Source organism: Ictalurus furcatus, chromosome 3 (genome assembly GCF_023375685.1).
Source record: "Ictalurus furcatus strain D&B chromosome 3, Billie_1.0, whole genome shotgun sequence".
In the NCBI taxonomy this organism is placed as follows: domain Eukaryota; kingdom Metazoa; phylum Chordata; class Actinopteri; order Siluriformes; family Ictaluridae; genus Ictalurus; species Ictalurus furcatus.
In genome coordinates, this window is record NC_071257.1 from 3,474,678 (window position 1) to 3,492,936 (window position 18,259).

The 18,259-nt window shown below is 41.7% G+C and overlaps 1 protein-coding gene across 2 annotated transcripts in view; it reads right to left on the minus strand.

The window, feature by feature from the left end:
* Positions 1–506: 506 nt before the first annotated feature.
* Positions 507–18,259, minus strand: part of smoc2 (SPARC related modular calcium binding 2) — a 37,708-nt gene continuing 19,955 nt past the window's right edge. The window contains exons 6-13 of one of the 2 annotated variants that reach the window (XM_053620413.1): positions 16,115–16,165; positions 15,428–15,499; positions 12,813–12,999; positions 10,129–10,211; positions 3,452–3,551; positions 2,781–3,028; positions 2,550–2,587; positions 507–1,638 (exon numbers count right to left, since the gene is read on the minus strand). In XM_053620413.1, the coding sequence (XP_053476388.1) occupies positions 1,615–1,638; positions 2,550–2,587; positions 2,781–3,028; positions 3,452–3,551; positions 10,129–10,211; positions 12,813–12,999; positions 15,428–15,499; positions 16,115–16,165 (803 nt within the window). In that variant the 3' untranslated portion in view covers positions 507–1,614. Of the gene's footprint in view, positions 1,639–2,549; positions 2,588–2,780; positions 3,029–3,451; positions 3,552–10,128; positions 10,212–12,812; positions 13,000–15,427; positions 15,500–16,114; positions 16,199–18,259 lie in introns of both variants that reach the window. The other variant, XM_053620412.1, reaches the window with a different exon arrangement.

An 18,259-nucleotide genomic window follows, 5' to 3' on the forward strand; every position in this document is an offset into this window, starting at 1 on the left:
TACCGCTTATCCTTCTTCAGGGTCACGGGGGAACCTGCTGCCTATCCCAAGGAGCATGGGGCACAAGGCGGGGTACACCCTGGACAGGGTGCCAATCCATCGCAGGGCACAATCACATACACATTCACACACCCATTCATACACTATGAACACTTTGGACAGGCCAATCAGCCTACCATGCATGTCTTTGGACTGGAGGAGGAAACTGGAGTACCCGGAGGAAACCCCCGCAGTACGGGGAGAACACGCAAACTCCGCACACGCAGGACCACGGTGGGAATCGAACCCCTGACCCTGGAGGTGTGAGGTGAAAGCGCTAACCACTAAGCCACCGTGCACCAAATACACTTAAATATAACAAAAATTTTACTCAAACTTTGTAATTTAAAATAAATAGTTGTTATATTAAAGTGTATTCAGGACTATCCCGTCAAATGGGCTCAGAACACTTCACGTTCTACAAAACTAAATTTCCACTTAAGATTGTCATAGGAAAGAATATAGCCTTAAGATTGAAGTGCTAGTGGTGCTCTAGTCAGAAATTTCACCAAACGCTATATATATAACTGAGTTTCTGTATCACATGGCACCATATTGAACGACTTTTAGCCACAAGGTATCAGTTGCCCGTCCTTTTAATGTCTGACCTCCGTTAAATAAAGGATCTACTAACAGGAATTAGTTTTCATTTTACCTTTTAAGTTGGAAACATATCCGCTCTCAAGAAGCAGTAACACAGACAAACTCTTAAAGCACTCGGTAATGGTTGATATGAATCATCAAGACATCTCTAATGCATTACCAGGTTGAGCGATTAAGTTTACAGCTATAACAATGAGTATATTCTCAAACAAACCGCAGGTCTCTACATGTCCCTTGGAGACACCTGACCTTCGATCCTTGACCTGGTCTTCCAAGCAGTGACCTGAAAATGATGTGTCAAGTGTCTTTATATGGGTATTATCATGATAACACACTGTTGGTTGGTTTAGTTAGGAGAGAGTCTTTATTACGAGCAAAAAAACAAAACATTTCACAGACAACTCGATATATACAGTGTATCGATATAAAACATAAAAAGTATATAAGATCTTTATTTCTAATCAGGACAAAGCCTGTCTTAGGCTTGATACATAGGTTAAAAAACCAAAAACAAACAAACAAACAAAAAAAAAAACGCCAGTACGCAACCGCAGTGTCTAACGTATTATTTTCTTTCACCAGCTATGTGTAAATCTGGTGTCATATACAAAACAAGAAACATTTCAACAAGAAACACATCAACAGGACATGAGTAAGAAAAAAAAAAAGCAACATGTAATACAATTCATACAAACTCAGAAATGCAGACTCACAAAGGACACATACATTGTATGTGTTAAAGTATTAACATTTTTTTTGTAAGGACATTAATATATATATATATATATATATATATAAAAAAAGCTAACTAACATCATTCACATGTTCAGCAGTCTGTTTAAATACCTTCTTTCTACAAAGTGAATTTACATCTTTTTTTCTTTTTTTTTTTAAAGTACAAAGTGCAAATACTATGGGGGTCCATCGCCGTTTGTTGGGGGCAGGATTGCAGCGGGAAAAGGGGCAGAAATCTCAGCCTTGCTTTTTCACCGTGTTCTGGAAAGAGAAAGGAAACGAGAAGTTTAACACGTTACGTCCCTTAATAAAGCGTTTACAAGAAACATAACGAAGTTGTAAATAATCTATAGACATTTTCTGAACTTTATGAGCGCTTTCGGGGAAAATAAAGATTTACGAGTTAGCTATGCGCTATGGCGTTTTTATATGATCCTGAAGTAGGATGTTTAAAATAAAATACTCTATTTCACACAAAAGGTGTTGGGTTTTATTGGATTTCATACAGACGAGGTCGTAAAGACGGCTACGGCTCATAGCCTTGAGCTAACTGTAACTCAGTGACTTGCATCCTTACAAATCCTTTCAAATTTGCAGTTTCAAATCTGCATAAAGTACTACTTTTGAAATATTTTCGAACTTGAATAAGGTGTTTTTTTTGCTATTCAAGTACGAAAACGATTATTTGCGCTGTCCATATGCTAAAATATAAAGTATAGTAATGTTCAACCATATATATACACACAGGGTATTAGTTACAAGTGTGAATGTATGTCTGGACCTGCCGATAGCTCCTTGGAGTTTAAGTGGTTAAGCAAAAAAAAAAGATTTTCTTCACTCTACTTAGGCACTTAAAAGATATTAATATTAGTAACGCTTCTTCTATAGATGTTTTAATAGAGTGGTTTACACACACATTAGAAACTAAAGTAAGTTAATAATCCCAGTAGGATCTGAGAAGAGGCAGTGATCAGATAAACTGCTTTCATTGGGAGGATATGTTTTCATTTCATTAGTATTCTTTTTTTTTTTCTCTTTTCTTTTCTCACAAACTATCAGTGTCTGCTTTCTCTGACAGCTGTGCGTTATAAGTTGCAAGGTTGCCTAATAAAGACGTAGGAAAACATGCAGTAGTGAGCATGGAACAGAAACAGAAACAGTCAGTTACTCACTAGTTTACTGGAGGTTGTGCCTTCGCTTGTTTTGGCCCCTGAGGAGAAGGCAATGAGAATGTTTTACAACCATTAGCTCGACAAACAATCCTGAGAAAATCTATAATTATGTGTAATTACACATTTATTTGGTGGAACCAAACACTTAGTAATCTGTCATATCTGCCAGATTCACTAGGAAAACCGATATGATGAGCGTCTTAGTGTTTCCCTCTTCGTGTGCCTGCCTACCTTCTTCCTTCGTGACCCCAAGGCAGCCTATCAGCTCCTGTAGTGAGAGGGCCTTGTCGTTACTGATGTCGCAGTACTCCACAAACTTCTTCACGCACTTCTTTGGTTTGGATTTCTTACGCAGCAAGCGTCTGAAAGGCTTGATCTCCTTTTTGCCGATGTCACCGCTCAAGTTCTTGTCCAGCTGACTGAAGTACCAGTGCACAACCCGCTCTTCCAGAGTGTGGTTAGGGTCTGGTTCCGGCATTCTGTACGAAGAGCAGATGATGATTAGTTTTTGTCCAGTGCCAATATTGGAACAGTTTGAGTCTGGCTTCTTACTAGTATCCCATTAAAGCGCTCTTTAGTTTGTCCTTTTGTGGCAACCCATAAAAAAACCCTATACAAATGAGCGTTTTTGGTGAGGGCTACACGTATTACCCAATTGCAAAACCATTACCTATCCAAAGAGTCCTGGAATATTGTTTTTTTTTATCGAAGAGTGTATGGATTTCTTAAGGTACCATTCAAGCCAAGACCCAGTATTGCAGTGCAGTGATAAAACGATATCATAATATCCTACCCAGGTGTCCTTGATTTGCGTAACCGCATTTTAAAAAGCTCAGCACTATATCACGTTAAGTGCTTCGCATACAGACCCTTCCCCGTCAAATATACAGGTGTTTGCTTACCTTCCGGCAGCAGCTGGATCAGTAACTGCGTGCACCATGTCCGTAGACAGCGCGTCCAAAACGCTCGTCAGAAATTCGGTTTTCTTGCTACCGGGGCAGCCTGAAAAGCAAAAACATACGAGTGTACGCTTTGTCAAGGATAACGCGGATGAGTGACGCGATTATATATAAAGGAGAAAGTGTACAAACTCCTCCACGTCATGGTAGTCGTAGACAGATCAAGGGTACTTTAGGCAGCCCAATAAACTGTGTGTGAGGGGTGTAAAAATAACAGACGTCGTACAGCTTTAACAGCGACGGAACACAACCAAAGAGGAAAGGTTTAGAGGCTGCCATAAAGGCCAGACCAGCCCATCATAAGAGAGGAAGAGAAGAAGTGTCAATCATGCTGAGGATTTTATAGGTACAGGTAACAACAGCGTAGCGTGTCTGGGAAAATCATGCATTCGGCTGATTCAAACACAGACGCAGCCATGTTCTGAGAAAAAAAACAACAACTTGGAAACATCTCTGATAGGAAATAAAGGTACTAAACTGTAAGTTTCCTTGTTGCTGGCGGGGTACCATCAAGAGTACATCTTTTGTACCTTTAGTATGTATTGTTTACCTACAAATTTAAATATAGTACACCTATAAGGTATAATTGGGCCTTTATGACTGCTAATGTACCTTTAAAGCTTTACTCTACGGTACACAACATTTACATTCCCAGGCACAGACTAAATTTACTAAAGAAGTTCTATTGATGGTACCATAGAAGGGGTGAACAGTTAAAGTTTTACCCACAAGGTCAAGGCAAAGAAGCTTTATATAATTGATCAGGCTTGGCCCCGTCACTCTTGCAAATAAATGTAACGGAAAAGGTTATTTAGAGCAACACCATAGAGGAACCATCCACCCATCCATCTTCTATACCGCTTATCCTTCTTTCAAGGTCACGGGGAACCTGGAGCCTATCCCAGGGAGCATGGTGCACAAGGTGGGGTACACCCTGGACAGTGTGCCAATCCATCGCAGGGCACAATCACATACACATTCACACACCCATTCATACACTACGGACACTTTGGACACACCATTCAGCCTACCATGCATGTCTTTGGACTGGGGAGGAAACCGGAGTACCCGGAGGAAACCCCCGCAGCACGGGGAGAACATGCAAACCCCGACCCTGGAGGTGTGAGGCAATCGTGCTAACCACTAAGCCACCGTGCGCCTCATAGAGGAACCAACATTTTAAATTCCATACAGAGCCATAGGTCCATCTACTGGTTTGTTTTTGGGACGTGAGAGGAAACAAGAAGACTTTGGACTAGGGACCCTGTGAAACTGCAATATTACAGCAACATACCGCCAGCTGGAATTTTAAAAAATTTATTTAGTTCTCTGTGACACCGGCAAAAATGTTAAAAATCGACCAATCGCAGACTTCTTCAGAAACCCTTTCTCATTCTTCGATGGAATCGCTTTTTTTGCTAGCTAGGTATTACTGAGTCTTAATGAGTCCTTATTTTAAAAAAATATTTTTTCGAGTAATAATGCAGATTTGTAGCAATGACGTTCCACGTGATTTCCCAGACAAGCTTCAAATATAGAATACTACGTGGGAAGGCTTGTCTTTACGGCCTTTTCTCATAAAGATTTGATGCAAGGTTATCGACCACGTCTAACATTATTTCTGGACACTTTAGGAAAACGGCATCCATATACAACCACAGGGTGAAGACACATCAAGTTCAACGATCCTAATTATCGTAATATAGTGGAAGGCTGTATCATTTCAGTAAGCCTAAGGTGCTTTGAGGAGGGCGTGTAGAGAGGTGGATTCCTCCTCAGGCTTTTCCTCCCCCCCCCCCCCTCACAACCACCCTCTTTCGTCCTATTCTACGTCCGCCTACACATCCATCACTATCTCCCATTTCAGCACGGCCTTCGCAGACGGTGTGTGGAGGTGAGGAGTGAAGGCTGGAGTGTTTATGACTAGTCCCCACGGCTACAGATTCTCTTACGCCACAGAGATAATTGCATGGTACAGACCTCTCCAACAGGTGTGTGAAGCCGAGTCTGCAGTAAACACACAACCCCGAGATACGGAGAAGGCTTAAAATATGGCTTAAGAAACCAGGGGAGTGCGGGCCGCACATGTTTGTCTGCTGTTTGAGAGATGCTGCGAGGCTTTATAGGGCTCGAGTTTGGGTTTTAGTTGGCTTTTATGGGCCAAGTTCCAATATAAGATCTCGCCCACCTGTTCACGTGGGAGTCGGAGCTGCATTCTTCTTTCTCCCCTTTGAAAAACATCAAGTCACTCCCACACCATGAAAACCATCTCTCAAATCACTAGGGATTTATAGTACTGGCAACCGCGAGCCTTGGCTCATAAATTTTCAATAGAAAGTGTTGGGGTTTTTTTTTTTCATTCTAAAAGCAGCATATCAAAGCTCTGATCTGTCACGAAATGTTCATTAATCCTCCTGTTAGTCTGCAGTCTTTGAATTGACTAAATTTACAGGGTTTATATGTATACATATATACGTGGTATTAATAGAACGACTGCTTTTATTGCAGCGCGTAGTTAGCTCATTTAGCAAGATCGATATTACCGTGTTGATAAGCATCAGAAGTGATATACATTATCTACAGTACAGTCAGTTTCAAAGGCATTAAGGCTATCGGAAAAATATATATTATATAAACTAAGTATGAAAAATTTTGGAAGACGTTTGGGACACCCTGTAGACGTGTTAAACAACGTAGACGACTCAAACAACGTATATCTCATAATATAATATAAGCCCTTCCAAGAATGAACTTCCGAAAGCCGTATTTGGGACTGGATTTGTTTTACATGGCAAAGTATCGTTATTACTGGAGTATCTCTGGGAGTTCAGCCCCGTCCAAATCCATCCAAGTCCGTCATGTCTGTAATTTGTACAAGAGTCAGGAAAGATCACGGTGTAGAAATAACCCCAGGAAATATATCCCATCCAAACTGCCATGTTGGTAAAAAAAAAAAAAAAAAAAAATTCTTTTATGTACTGTGGGAAATGATGTGTGCAAATCAAACCAAATTGAAGCATTGGCCAACAACGAACAATGTGCCAGAGAAGTTACGCTTCTAGGCACGGGGTTAGAAGAAGAAGCCTTTATTCGTCACATATACATTACAGCACAGTGAAATTCTTTTCTTCGTATATACCAGGAAGTTGGGGTCAGAGCGCGGGGTCAGAGCGCGGGGTCAACCGTGATACGGCGCCCCTGGAGCAGAGAGGGTTAAGAGCCTTTCTCAAGAGCCCAACAGTGTCCCTGTAGCTTGGCAGTTCTGGGGTTGAATAACTCTGATCTCATATACTCGAACCTAACAACAACAGATCTAAAGGCATGAAACAATCATAAGATGTGCAGGGTCGCAGGATAGCCTGGGAGCCTATCCCAGGGAACAACCTATCGCAGGGCACAATCACATACACACACCCTGGACAATTTGGAAATGCCAATCAGTCTACAGCACGTGTCTCTGGACTGGGGGAGGAAACCCCTGAAGCACGGGGAAGAACATGCAAGCTCTGCGCACACAGGGTGGAGGCAGGATTCGAATCCCCCAACACTGGACGTACGTGGCAAACGTGTTAACCTCTAAGCCACCATGCCCCCCTAAGTGTCACTATAAACGGATAAAAACTACAAAACATTGTGATCGTTGGAATAAAACAACACCCCATCACAACAGCACACCTTTTTATATTTGTTATATTTCTTGTGCATAATGAAACCATTCCATTCTCTTTTCTTGCACCTTATCGTCCTAGACGAGTCCTAGCGTTTACGATGCACAAATAAAAAATGAAGTGGCGCGACTAGCATCATCCCAGGTGCGTCTACTCAAGTCGGCATTTCTCGATCCTGGTTCTGGAGTAACCCGTGCCCCGCGTATATTTTAGTGTGTTCTCTCCGCTACCTCTTGTTTCTGGCTAATTAGTTAGAAATAGGGTAGTCCACGACTAAGATTTAGAAACACGACATTAGATCAGGAAATAGGAAATTTTACTGTGCATGACTGCTATTTAATATATTTCTAATTTGGCTATTTATCTTAGCATAATAGAGGCGTTTGTTAGTTTTCCTCCCTCACAGGTTATTGTAGACGCGGCGCTCGACCTGTCTAGTGCAGATGATGAGTACATACGGTATATACACGTAGAGTGTGTGCGAGTGTGTGTGTGTGTGTGTGTGTGTGTGTGTGTGTGTGTGTTATTTCATTAACACGACTGGAGCGAGGCCGTGCCAGCAGTCAGAAGCGAATGCCAAGCCTCCTTCCCCAGGTCTGCTCTTTCTCTCTCCAGGGATGGCAGCGAGCAAATAAACCTCCTCTCACCGCAGATGTGCTTTCAACACGACTGCCCCCGTTTTCCCTCTTCACCCCGTAAAGCTCTCATCACCATTCCTTCAGTAATACACACACTGCTGGGCTGTGAGAAGCACATTTATAACCATCACAGCGAAACAGGCGCTCCAGGCAAATCAGGCAGGATGCTGTCTGAATCAGGGGGTGGAGGGCGGTGGGGTGGGGGGGTGTCTAGATATGTGTGTGTGTAGGAATGTCTTTATGTATGATGAACGCTTCGGCAGACATACTGGCTTTCACTTTCACTAACCACTGGCCCTAGGACATAGGAAAGAGGAAATTGGCTATGGACAAGTTTCTCGCCACAAAACTTGTGGGCTAGGGATTCTGCTAGACGTACGGAGACCTTCATGCCCCGTAATCAACCAACCATGACCATTAGATCTGCTCTCGCACGGCACCTGTGGACAAGCTGCTGGCAAGAGAAATGGCTGAGTAAACTTACACACGCACACACACACACACACACACACCCTGAAAACAGACAGAGCTCTGTTCATTAACACTCCGCATTAATGGCATGTTTGAAAAAGCGTACAGTATTACGTTAGCCAAACAGCACGCAGAAGGGAAACCCGAGGCCAAGGAAACACATTTCCAATAAGAAGTTTGTCTCTAGAAGGCGTAAAGGAATTCTGAATATATCTTTGTTTTATTGTTCTTTAATTGACAATTTGTGAAAATTGAAGTTTAGGACGAAAGGCATTTTAATCACCCCTTCGAAAAGTGAGGATAAGCACGATTACGCGGTTATGCCCTTTCGCCTTCAACCTCTTAAAGCACTTGAAATGTCATAGTAAAAGCACATGTATGTGGTTATAATTATTCACACACACACACACACACTTCACCATGTTTCAAAAGCCTGTTTTTCCTCATCCCGTTGGATATACCATGGTATAGTTAATCCCATTAGCGTCTGGGAAATGTTAAATGCCAGTTGGATTGTGTGTGCAATTGAGGGAATTTGTGTGATGGCGTGAACATTTCACTTTGCATTTGTTTAAAGAGGAAAAAAAAAGAAAGAAAGAAAGAAAGAAAGAAAGAAAAAAACCCCTTCTGTGATGTTCTTAATCAAAGTCAGACGCGGATAAATTAGCTGTCTGTTTTATGTTATTTTCCTGTGGTCATTCCCTTTCTTCCTCTCTTCTCTCCACCCATCTCGTGCATTCCTTCCATCCTTTTCATCCCGAATACATATCTATCCACCCGTCCTTGCCCTCCCTCAACATGATCTAATCTCTAATCTTTTTTTCTCTCTCGCCACGATTCAACTGTAAATCTACCTTTACCTGCCCGCTGGACAGTCGGTGGAACTTTACAGCGCTGGAAAGACACGTTCGCAGGCAGAAAACACAAGCGCACAGACAGACACACCTGGATGGCTGTGGGTAATGAGGTGATAACCATCCTGGTACTTTTTCTTTTCAACAGGGTTGATATAAATTCAACAAATTTGTCAAAACTAACCACACTGGAGGCATCGCACCAGGATCTGCAATAAAGGCTGAGCACACACACACACACGCACACACACACACACACACACGCTCCCTCTCAGGAACCCGCATACCCACATAGGCATGAGCTTGCGTTGAGACAGTACAGTGGTGCGTAAGTGCAAAACACATTAACAAACCAAACTGCAACAGCAAAAAAAAAAAAAAAAAAAAAGACAACCGCAAAACTGAATAAGACAACAAATCAAAAAGACAACAGAAAAACAAAAACCATGACAAAAACAGAAAAAGACAACAACAAAACCAAAAACACAACAAAGCTGGAAAATAAAGTCGATTTTGCTCGTGTTTTTGTTTAAGTTGTGTTTTTGATTTTGCTGTCATGTTTCCAAATGGGCTTTTGCATTTTTGCTGTTGTTGTTGTTGTTGTTGTTTTGGTTTGTGTGTTTGCTGTTACTGTATGTTTTCAGATTTGCTGTTGGGTTCCTGGTTTTGAGACCATGTTTTATTCCGAATTTGATGATTTCATTGGTTTTTTGTTTTGTTTTGTTTTGCTGTTGTGTTTTTGTTTTTGTTGTCATGTTTCCGAATTTGATGATTTAACTGGTTTTGTTTGGTTCTGCTGTTGTGTTTTTGTTTTTCCGATTTGCGTTACCTCACACAGCATGACGGTCTCAAGCGCACTTACGTACTCGTATCGGAAATGTAACGGAACGGGCGACTGGAAGAGGAGTTTAGCGCAAACGTTTTGTATTAGCGCCACCGTTGCTACGCCGATGCGGCCGCTGGAGATTTAAAAACACACGTGCGCTTACCCTGAAGATGTCTGCTCCTGTAAAGATCTTTCGGTTTGTTGGGATGTGCCCTCGCGTTGCCGTCACATTTTGGCTGCTCGTATCTGTGGCGAGAGAAGCACACAAAGCACAATTGTTTTCTTTGTCTAAATAAATGATGGAACAAGAATCAAAATCCAAACGTTTTGGAAATAAAATACTGTGGTCCCGGCTCTTCTTTCACATGGTAAAATAACAAAAATGCCGCAAGCGAAAACCGTTTCGAAATTTTTGAAATGCCACCTACTGATCTAAAATCGGTTCCATTTGTGATTCGGGCCTGGAGTAAAGCGCACAATCCACTAGTCATGGTCTACTGGACTCTCGGTTTACGAGCGTAATGTCGGACTAAAAACTAAAAGAGTCTGATGTCGTGGAACAATAAATAAATAAATACCCAGGAACGCTCAACGAGATCCGTTGGAGTGCTTGATTACATATTTATGAAAACGATAAATGAAAATGCAGCGCGATCGACAAGCGTGATGAGGAAATCGTGGACGAAGACTGAAAACGAAGGAGGAAGAGGGTGAAAAAGAGTGAGAGAGTGAACGGGACACAGAGAAGTATTCATGAGTCGGCTTGGAAAATGAACAAGTTCCAGTCACTGCGTGGGTACATGGCCAAGTAAGACCAAGAACAGGAGAGAGGGAGAGAGAGAGAGAGAGAGAGACAGACAGACAGAAGGAACAGGCGAGGACCCTTGTAGGTGCACTAATGTGCATTCTGGCATTCTGCCCTGAGCTTTGTTAACACGATACTGCGCTGAGCAATACGTTGCAATTCGCAACTCCACTGAAAACAGATCCTGCAAGGCTTATAGAGCGATCCTGACGCTAAATCAGTACCAATGACCCCTAGTCGTGGTAGCCGGTAAGTAGTATTGCCGTGCCGCACATTTCACGCAGATTGGTAACGATGTAGCTGATCGCTTTCAACGCGTAAAGTTGCTTTTACCATTTTGTCTGACTGACATAAATGTGAAAAGGAGACTAAATCAGATTTGGCTGAGTAGAGAACCCTGAGGGACCCCGTAGCCCATTTTTGGACCACACTGTAAGTTGGATAATGGGACCTGCCCCGGGAGTATATTAGATGTACTATAGGGTCGACTGGAATGTACCATTTTAAAAGGCAAGAAAGGGGTTTCCTCTTTCAACGCGTAAGAAGTGCTACTTTAGGACGCCAAACAACAAACTATTTGAATTTGAAATGACGTGCGACGTTTGTCTTGAAGATGGTGTTTGAAAGACATCATGACAGTTACAATAATAAATATTCTAGTACTCCAAACGTATCTATAAACAGAAAAAAGAAACAGCTGAACAGAATCATGCCAGTAGCTCTATGTAACTTCATGTAAGTCGTGTAAGGGCTTGTATTAAGTTCTCATTAAATGCTGCATCCGCTATGTACGAGATTAAATTCCAGTTACATACAGAAGGTTATTAAGAGCCGAATTTATCGTTTGCAGGTCCATGGGAAAAAAATTATGTTAGCAAAGTAATGGGGGAAAATGTAAAGCTTTCCAATGCCATACCACTAACCTCTTTTCATCGTCCAACAATCTTCAATTTTAGAAACCAAGGCTACCTTGGACCTAATACTGGGACTGTGTACATTTTGTGTACACATCAGGTCTATTTTAAGCATACTCCAAGTCTGTACAACATCATCTAAGCATAACCATGTGTATTAAAACTGAACTGGACCACGCAGTCACCCCGGTGGTACCCCTTTAAATCACTGGGGAAATGTCAGATCTGGAAGCTCTCAGTGATGCCTTTTGAAGAGGATATAAGCCATTTGTCAGCTGGCTGTTTTCTAAAAGTCCAGAAGTCCCCGAAGGAGGTTTCGCAGCATCAAAAGCAGCTGAAATTTTTAGGAATCCAAATTTGGAAACCAGAAGGCCTAAAATCTTTTTTGTGTAAAACTGTCACCCAGATTAGAGCATCTTGAGATGAGAGATTGAAGAAGCTTGTCTTAAAGTTGCCATGAAATGGCTTCTTAGCTCGACGTTGGCATATATCCTTCTGATATAACAGCCAATCGCGCCCGAGATACGGCACAACCCGAACAAAATGGACAGCAAAGAGCTTAGAGAGCTTTTGATTGATTCTTACTCCTGGAAAGGCCCTGATGGTGTATAAATATGGAATCCCATTCTCACTCAGTCAGAGGAAGCAACAGAGTAATAACCTCCTAATGCAGAGCAAGACTTTCCCCCAGGGGTGGGACATATACAGTCTAGAGAGCATTAAATTGGACACAAATTTGCACAAATACGGAATCATTTTCCCCAGAAGCTCTGAAACACCAAATTGGGTTCCATGGGGAACTTTAAGAGACATGAAAAGCTCTTGAGCTGTAGAAGAGACCCTGCTGTGGATGGATCCAGATGGATAACGTACTGTCTCACGGACTTGTACCCAAGAACTGCTGCTGTAATCATAAAGACTCTGAAGCTCATACTGAACATCCTTTCTACACACTTTAATCCTGTTTGACTTTACAGTATACAATTGCAGAACAGTGTATAATAATTTCTAATCCCACTATCCGGTGTCACCCAGAAGAGCATGGCTTCCCTTTTGAGTCTCTTAAGATTTCTTCTTCATGCCAGCTCTACCAATAAAAATCGACCTGAATTGAATTCTTGAACTCACCTGGTAGAGGTGCCAGGTATGGGCCGTCCTGTGTCTATTAAAACGCACCAGCAGTAGCCGGTCGAAGGGTGACACTGGACTGGCTTATAGAGACCACCTTGGGCACAGTCGGGGATGAAAACTGCCTCGTTCTTATGTTGCCTCGCCTCCTCTTGCGCCGTCAGCTGCTCTTGATCACAAGAAGAGGCTACGAGAAAACGGACAGGTGGATAGAGACTTGATTTATTTTCACACAAACAGTGCTTTTAACTACTTGGCAAACTGAGGACGCAACAATGCAGATAGAAAGAAATATAGATTCGGCGGAAGACTAATGATAGTCATCTCGCCTAGGTAAAAAAAAAAAAGCATCTGAATTTGCAAGATTACGCCCATCCACGTTCCCTTAATGTATTCTGATGACCTACAAGATTATATGTGGTGAGGCAGAAAACAAAACAGATGATCATGTGATCTCAGTATAAATACACCTGTCCCTGGAGAACCCCGGAGTGTCTTATAGAACAGCATCGTAAAGATCAAGGAGCTTCCAGAGCCAAGTATGAATCAGAGTTGGGAAAGAAAAAAAATGGCACAACCCTGACTCTTGAAGAGGCCATCAATCAAAAGTCAATCAAATGAAGGTTAGTCGGAAACACAGAGAAACTTTCAAAGAGGGGGGAGGGGCGTAAACATCTGCAAGTTACTTTACATATTGAACGGATGGATGATGAAAAGGGACAAGAAAGGGCAGAAAGTGGATAGAGGAGCAACGGAGGGCATTATGGCTGGAGACTCTGAGAAAAAGTATGTTCTTAGTGCCTAAGCGATATTATTATTTTACACATGCGTCCTATTTCACTTGGGTCTTAAAAAGCCATTAAATCTCGACCATTTCATCTTCAAACACAATTCACAGTGACACACACACACACATACACACACAACCCCCCCTCCCCCTCCCGAAATGCATGATGCACTTTACCCCAGCCCTGAATGAATAAAAGGTCCATATGGGGAATGCATTCTGACTTGAAAAGATTAGATTTAGCTACAAGTGCTACATCAGGATTCAATCACGTCTGTCCTCTCTTTAGAAGCCTAATGCTTTACCGAACCGTTCTCCCTTAATGTTTCAAAACCCCTCCAGAAAAGATGGGTGAACGCATTTGAAAAATAACTATAAACGAGAGGGACGCTTCTGATCTCTTTCACTTTTTTTTTTTTTTTACTGAGAAATGAACGACAGAGACGTACATCTTTCTAGTGACTCTCTTCCTTTTCTCAGCCCTGTTGTACCTTATTATCTTTCCTTTCTTTCACAATATCCCACACATATCCTCCTCGCCCCCACCACCCCCACCTTTCTGCTCTGAACAGCTGGTAAAGAAATAATCAGCGCTTTACCCGGAGAACAAGTAACTAATGAAAACCATCCACACGCCGGCTTTTTATTGATCATAAATCATGAAGATGTCACAGTCAAACTATTTGCACACACTCACACGCAGCACTGTCCAAACTGCTTTCACACGGCTTTTATTGATCATAAATCATCCGGACATCATAATCGAACCGTTCACGGACACTTTTTGTGTGCGTGTGCGCGCTTATGCTGCCTTGGTGCATGCACTCGCTTATTTCCAAAAGGGATTTAATACAGGCTTTGCTGCTCCATGCAGTTACATCCACATGTCAGCACAGCATTTGGGATTTGTGTTCTATTTCTGTTCATACTGAGGGGGGAAAAAAGCCGGTCAGTGTGTCAAATCTACGGTTTGTAAAACAGCTGTTAATGAAAAAAAACAACACCTTTTATTATTTATTTATGTATGTATGTATTTATTTATTTACAGCTTTATTATTTGAGAATGGAAGTGCATATACTGTGTATATGTGTGGACACAGGTTCATCACTGATCTGTCAATTATATCTTTACATACGTAAGAGATTTAATAAAGGCTTCACTAATCAGTGCAGTTAGAGAGATTTCTTTTTTTCCAGCTGTAAGGTTTATGCTACTTGCTCAAGAACTAATAGTGCTTAGTGGGAGGGGCTAGCAGCACTCACGGACGCTGATTGTTTACACGTATTGCATCGCAGTGACGAAAATGCTTTCTTCTTTTTTTTTTTTTGACATAGAAATGCAGCAGAAAGAGAAACGGCAAGGTTTTTACTGCCTGAATGTCATCAACCACGTCTCGGCTAGTAACGTACGGATCGATCCGACAAAGGAACGAGCTTAATTCAAACAAGTACCGGAATACATCGCATGCGCTCGTAAAAACAAGAAAACAGCAACTTAAAAACAACCGAATGATGCAACACGTATAAAAAAAAAAACCCCACAAAAAAAAAAACAGCGCTCCTCATGAATGCATAATAAAACAGCGCTTCTCATAAACACACATTAAAAACGCATGCAGCATGAACTCGCATAATCACACATTAGCACTTCTGAGCTAGCGACTAGAAGGTTCAAGGCCTTGCATCTGATTATGGGCAAGTTCTCTGACTGGATTTTTGCATTACATCAATGCTTTGAGAATGAACTGATTGATTGGGAACGTAAAAGTACAGCCATTAAGAGAAAGATCTTGGGGAAAGGGGAACGAAACATGAAACTTAAACTCACTTTGTGTCCTCGTCCTGTTCTGTCTGCTGCGCACCTGCTCAGTCCAGAGAGTCGGATACTGTGAGATCATGTCTAGGGGAAAATAACAAAAGCTTTAAAGTCAATCCATTGTATTGTATTTTTTTTTCTTCTTCGTTTTTTTTTTTTTTTTGCCATAAACTGCTTGAAATTGAGGTTCCGCAAAAATGTTACCCTGCATTCACACTGGCAGCGATTTTTTGACTCGCTCAGATAATAAGCAGTGCTACCTTTAATTAACTATCACTTGCCATGGTTTCGCTGGCCTAACATGATATAGCTAGACAAACAACGCGGCTAGCAAGAAATGTATAAAGAAAAAAACCCACCAAATCTTCCCACTTAAAATAAAAATTCTGAAAAGAACTTTGGGTGCAAAACTTCTAATCTATAGCAGAGAATAAACCTAACACAACGTTTCACTCTTTGTGATTTCGACGTTAAATTAACCAATAGAATGGTGAAAACCCCAGCGCTTGGGTAAATCAAACCTATCAAGCTTGTAACAGCGAAATCATTCAGCTTCTCGTTTTCATGAAGTTAAACGTTGCTCAATTCTGTCAGCTCTGGTTGAAATAGGAACGACTACGTCGCTGCCGGTGTGATCTCAAGAAATCCAGATTCTATGAATGAACGTTAGATCGTCCAAGAAAGATGTTCATCACGAACCTTCCTCGTCGGCTGGCGGCTGTGTCTCCTCGACGAGGACGACAGACTCATCTGCGTTTAGAATGGAAAAGATTTGCAAGGAAACTACAATTACGAGAGTAAGCTAGACATTCAAGGCATGTTATAGATCACAAACTATTTGCACATGGCCCGGCCAGAAGAGGAGAGGACTGAACGGAGGAAAGACTGAAAGGCGGGAGCTGGAGAACAGAAAGAAACGAAGGGTAGAGAATAGTGGTTATAATCATGTTTTGCCTGAAAAAACAAAGTAGAGACGTAACAAACTTCACATAAGTCTACACATAGTCCATGCAAACCGTGACAAACTGCAATACAGATTTCATTTTTTGTTGTACTGTAGGTTTGAATAGAATATTTACAAAGATCTCAATAACAGAACTCTGTCGACGCCGGGTCAGATGAGGTCATATCCTCAGATCCAAAAGTCTGTTTTAAATTCAATCTGTTATTAAAAACTAATGCAGTTTTGGCAAAGTATGTTTTTTCAAACAAGATTCCCTTATTGTTCCCTAATATAAGTCGAAAAAGGTTTGTCCCTATTGTCTGAAAGCAGTAATGATAATATTGCGCAATGTTACGTATTGGCTTTAACAGACAACAGTGATTAGACCTTACCAGCTGAATGCAAACTCTGGCATCACAACAGTTTGAAGTGAATAGATAGACACATACAGGATATACTGTGTTTAGACTGCTCCACATGAACAGATTTTATATATATATATATATATGTATATCGTAAAGTTTTCTGTGAGAGGTCTATATTTAGGTGTATATTTATGGAAGGAGTCTGCAGTGTCAGAGCTTTTTGCGGGTGATAACAGTAACTCAGCTTCGCGTCAGCCCCACGCCACACCATCCTACAGTTGATTATTTCCCAATAATAACATTCATCAGTGTGTTTTATATCTAACGTACAAACGGAGTCAAATTGTGTCTTTAATATTCAATAAATGATGAAACAGTAACAGTTGGGTGACCTCAGCCAGGCCGAGAAGGATGGCTGAAGCAATCTTTGGTCATGGAGTGCATATTACACTCTCTCTGTCTCTTTGTCTTTTCAGATAATACTGTTTACCGAGTCTCCAGTATGTGGAAATTGAAGGGATTGCGAAACCCTTGCAAAATGACCCATGAACCATTGTCCTGTTATTACTGTTGGTCTGGAAGGTCTTAGTGGAATGCTTTGATGAGTGTGCATCTGACGATCCGATCCGAATTCATTCTGCTCCACATAAAAACCAGCTGAGCGCCATTTTAACAGCACAACGGCTGTACGGACAGGATCTGTCTGTATATATTTCCTGTCTGCGGAGGTCGGGCGCAGGTGATCCGAAACATTATTACTACTCCGCTATAGTCAATATACCAGTTATGACCGTAGAGTCTGATATATTTGTAGATGCTTGTGTCTTAATTCATATTATTTAGAGTATTCCAACGACAGTTTGGGCTGTATTCAGAATCTGTGACTTAAGTGAAAAAGTTACACCAATATTTATTAAAAAAAAGTTATGCGTATTCAGAGTCGGGTTAAGCGCGTGGTTAAGTCAGTTTCCTGGGATGCACATTCAGATTAGGCAAATCGCCTGTTTGCAGTTCATACGTCTAAGGTTGCCAGATTTTTCTTTAATAGAAGTGTCTGAGATGGGGTTTCAGTCTGATATGTGCAGACTGGGTGGCTTGGCGGTTAAGGTTACTGATCGGAAGGTCGGGGGTTCAAGCCCCAGCACTGCCAAGCTGCCACTGTTGGGCCCTTGAACAAGGCCCTTAACCCCCTCTGCTCCAGGGGCGCCGTATCATGGCTGACCCTGCGCTCTGACCCCAACTTCCTAACATTCTGGTGCACGCGAAGAAAAGAATTTCACTGTGCTGTAATGTCTATGTGACTAATAAAGACTCATTATATCGTGAGTGACGCTGGACTGCTCCTCACTCCAGTCAATATCGCAGAAGAAAAATGTACTTATAGGTCCACGGTAACTGAGACACACTCAAAAATGATACCACAACTCTCACGTAACTGTCTGATTAGCACTTAAGTCTGTAGTTTAGTCTGAGATCTGAATTTCAGTATTAAATCCTCAGTACATGCGCAGAACTCAACTCTTTTTTTTTTTTAGT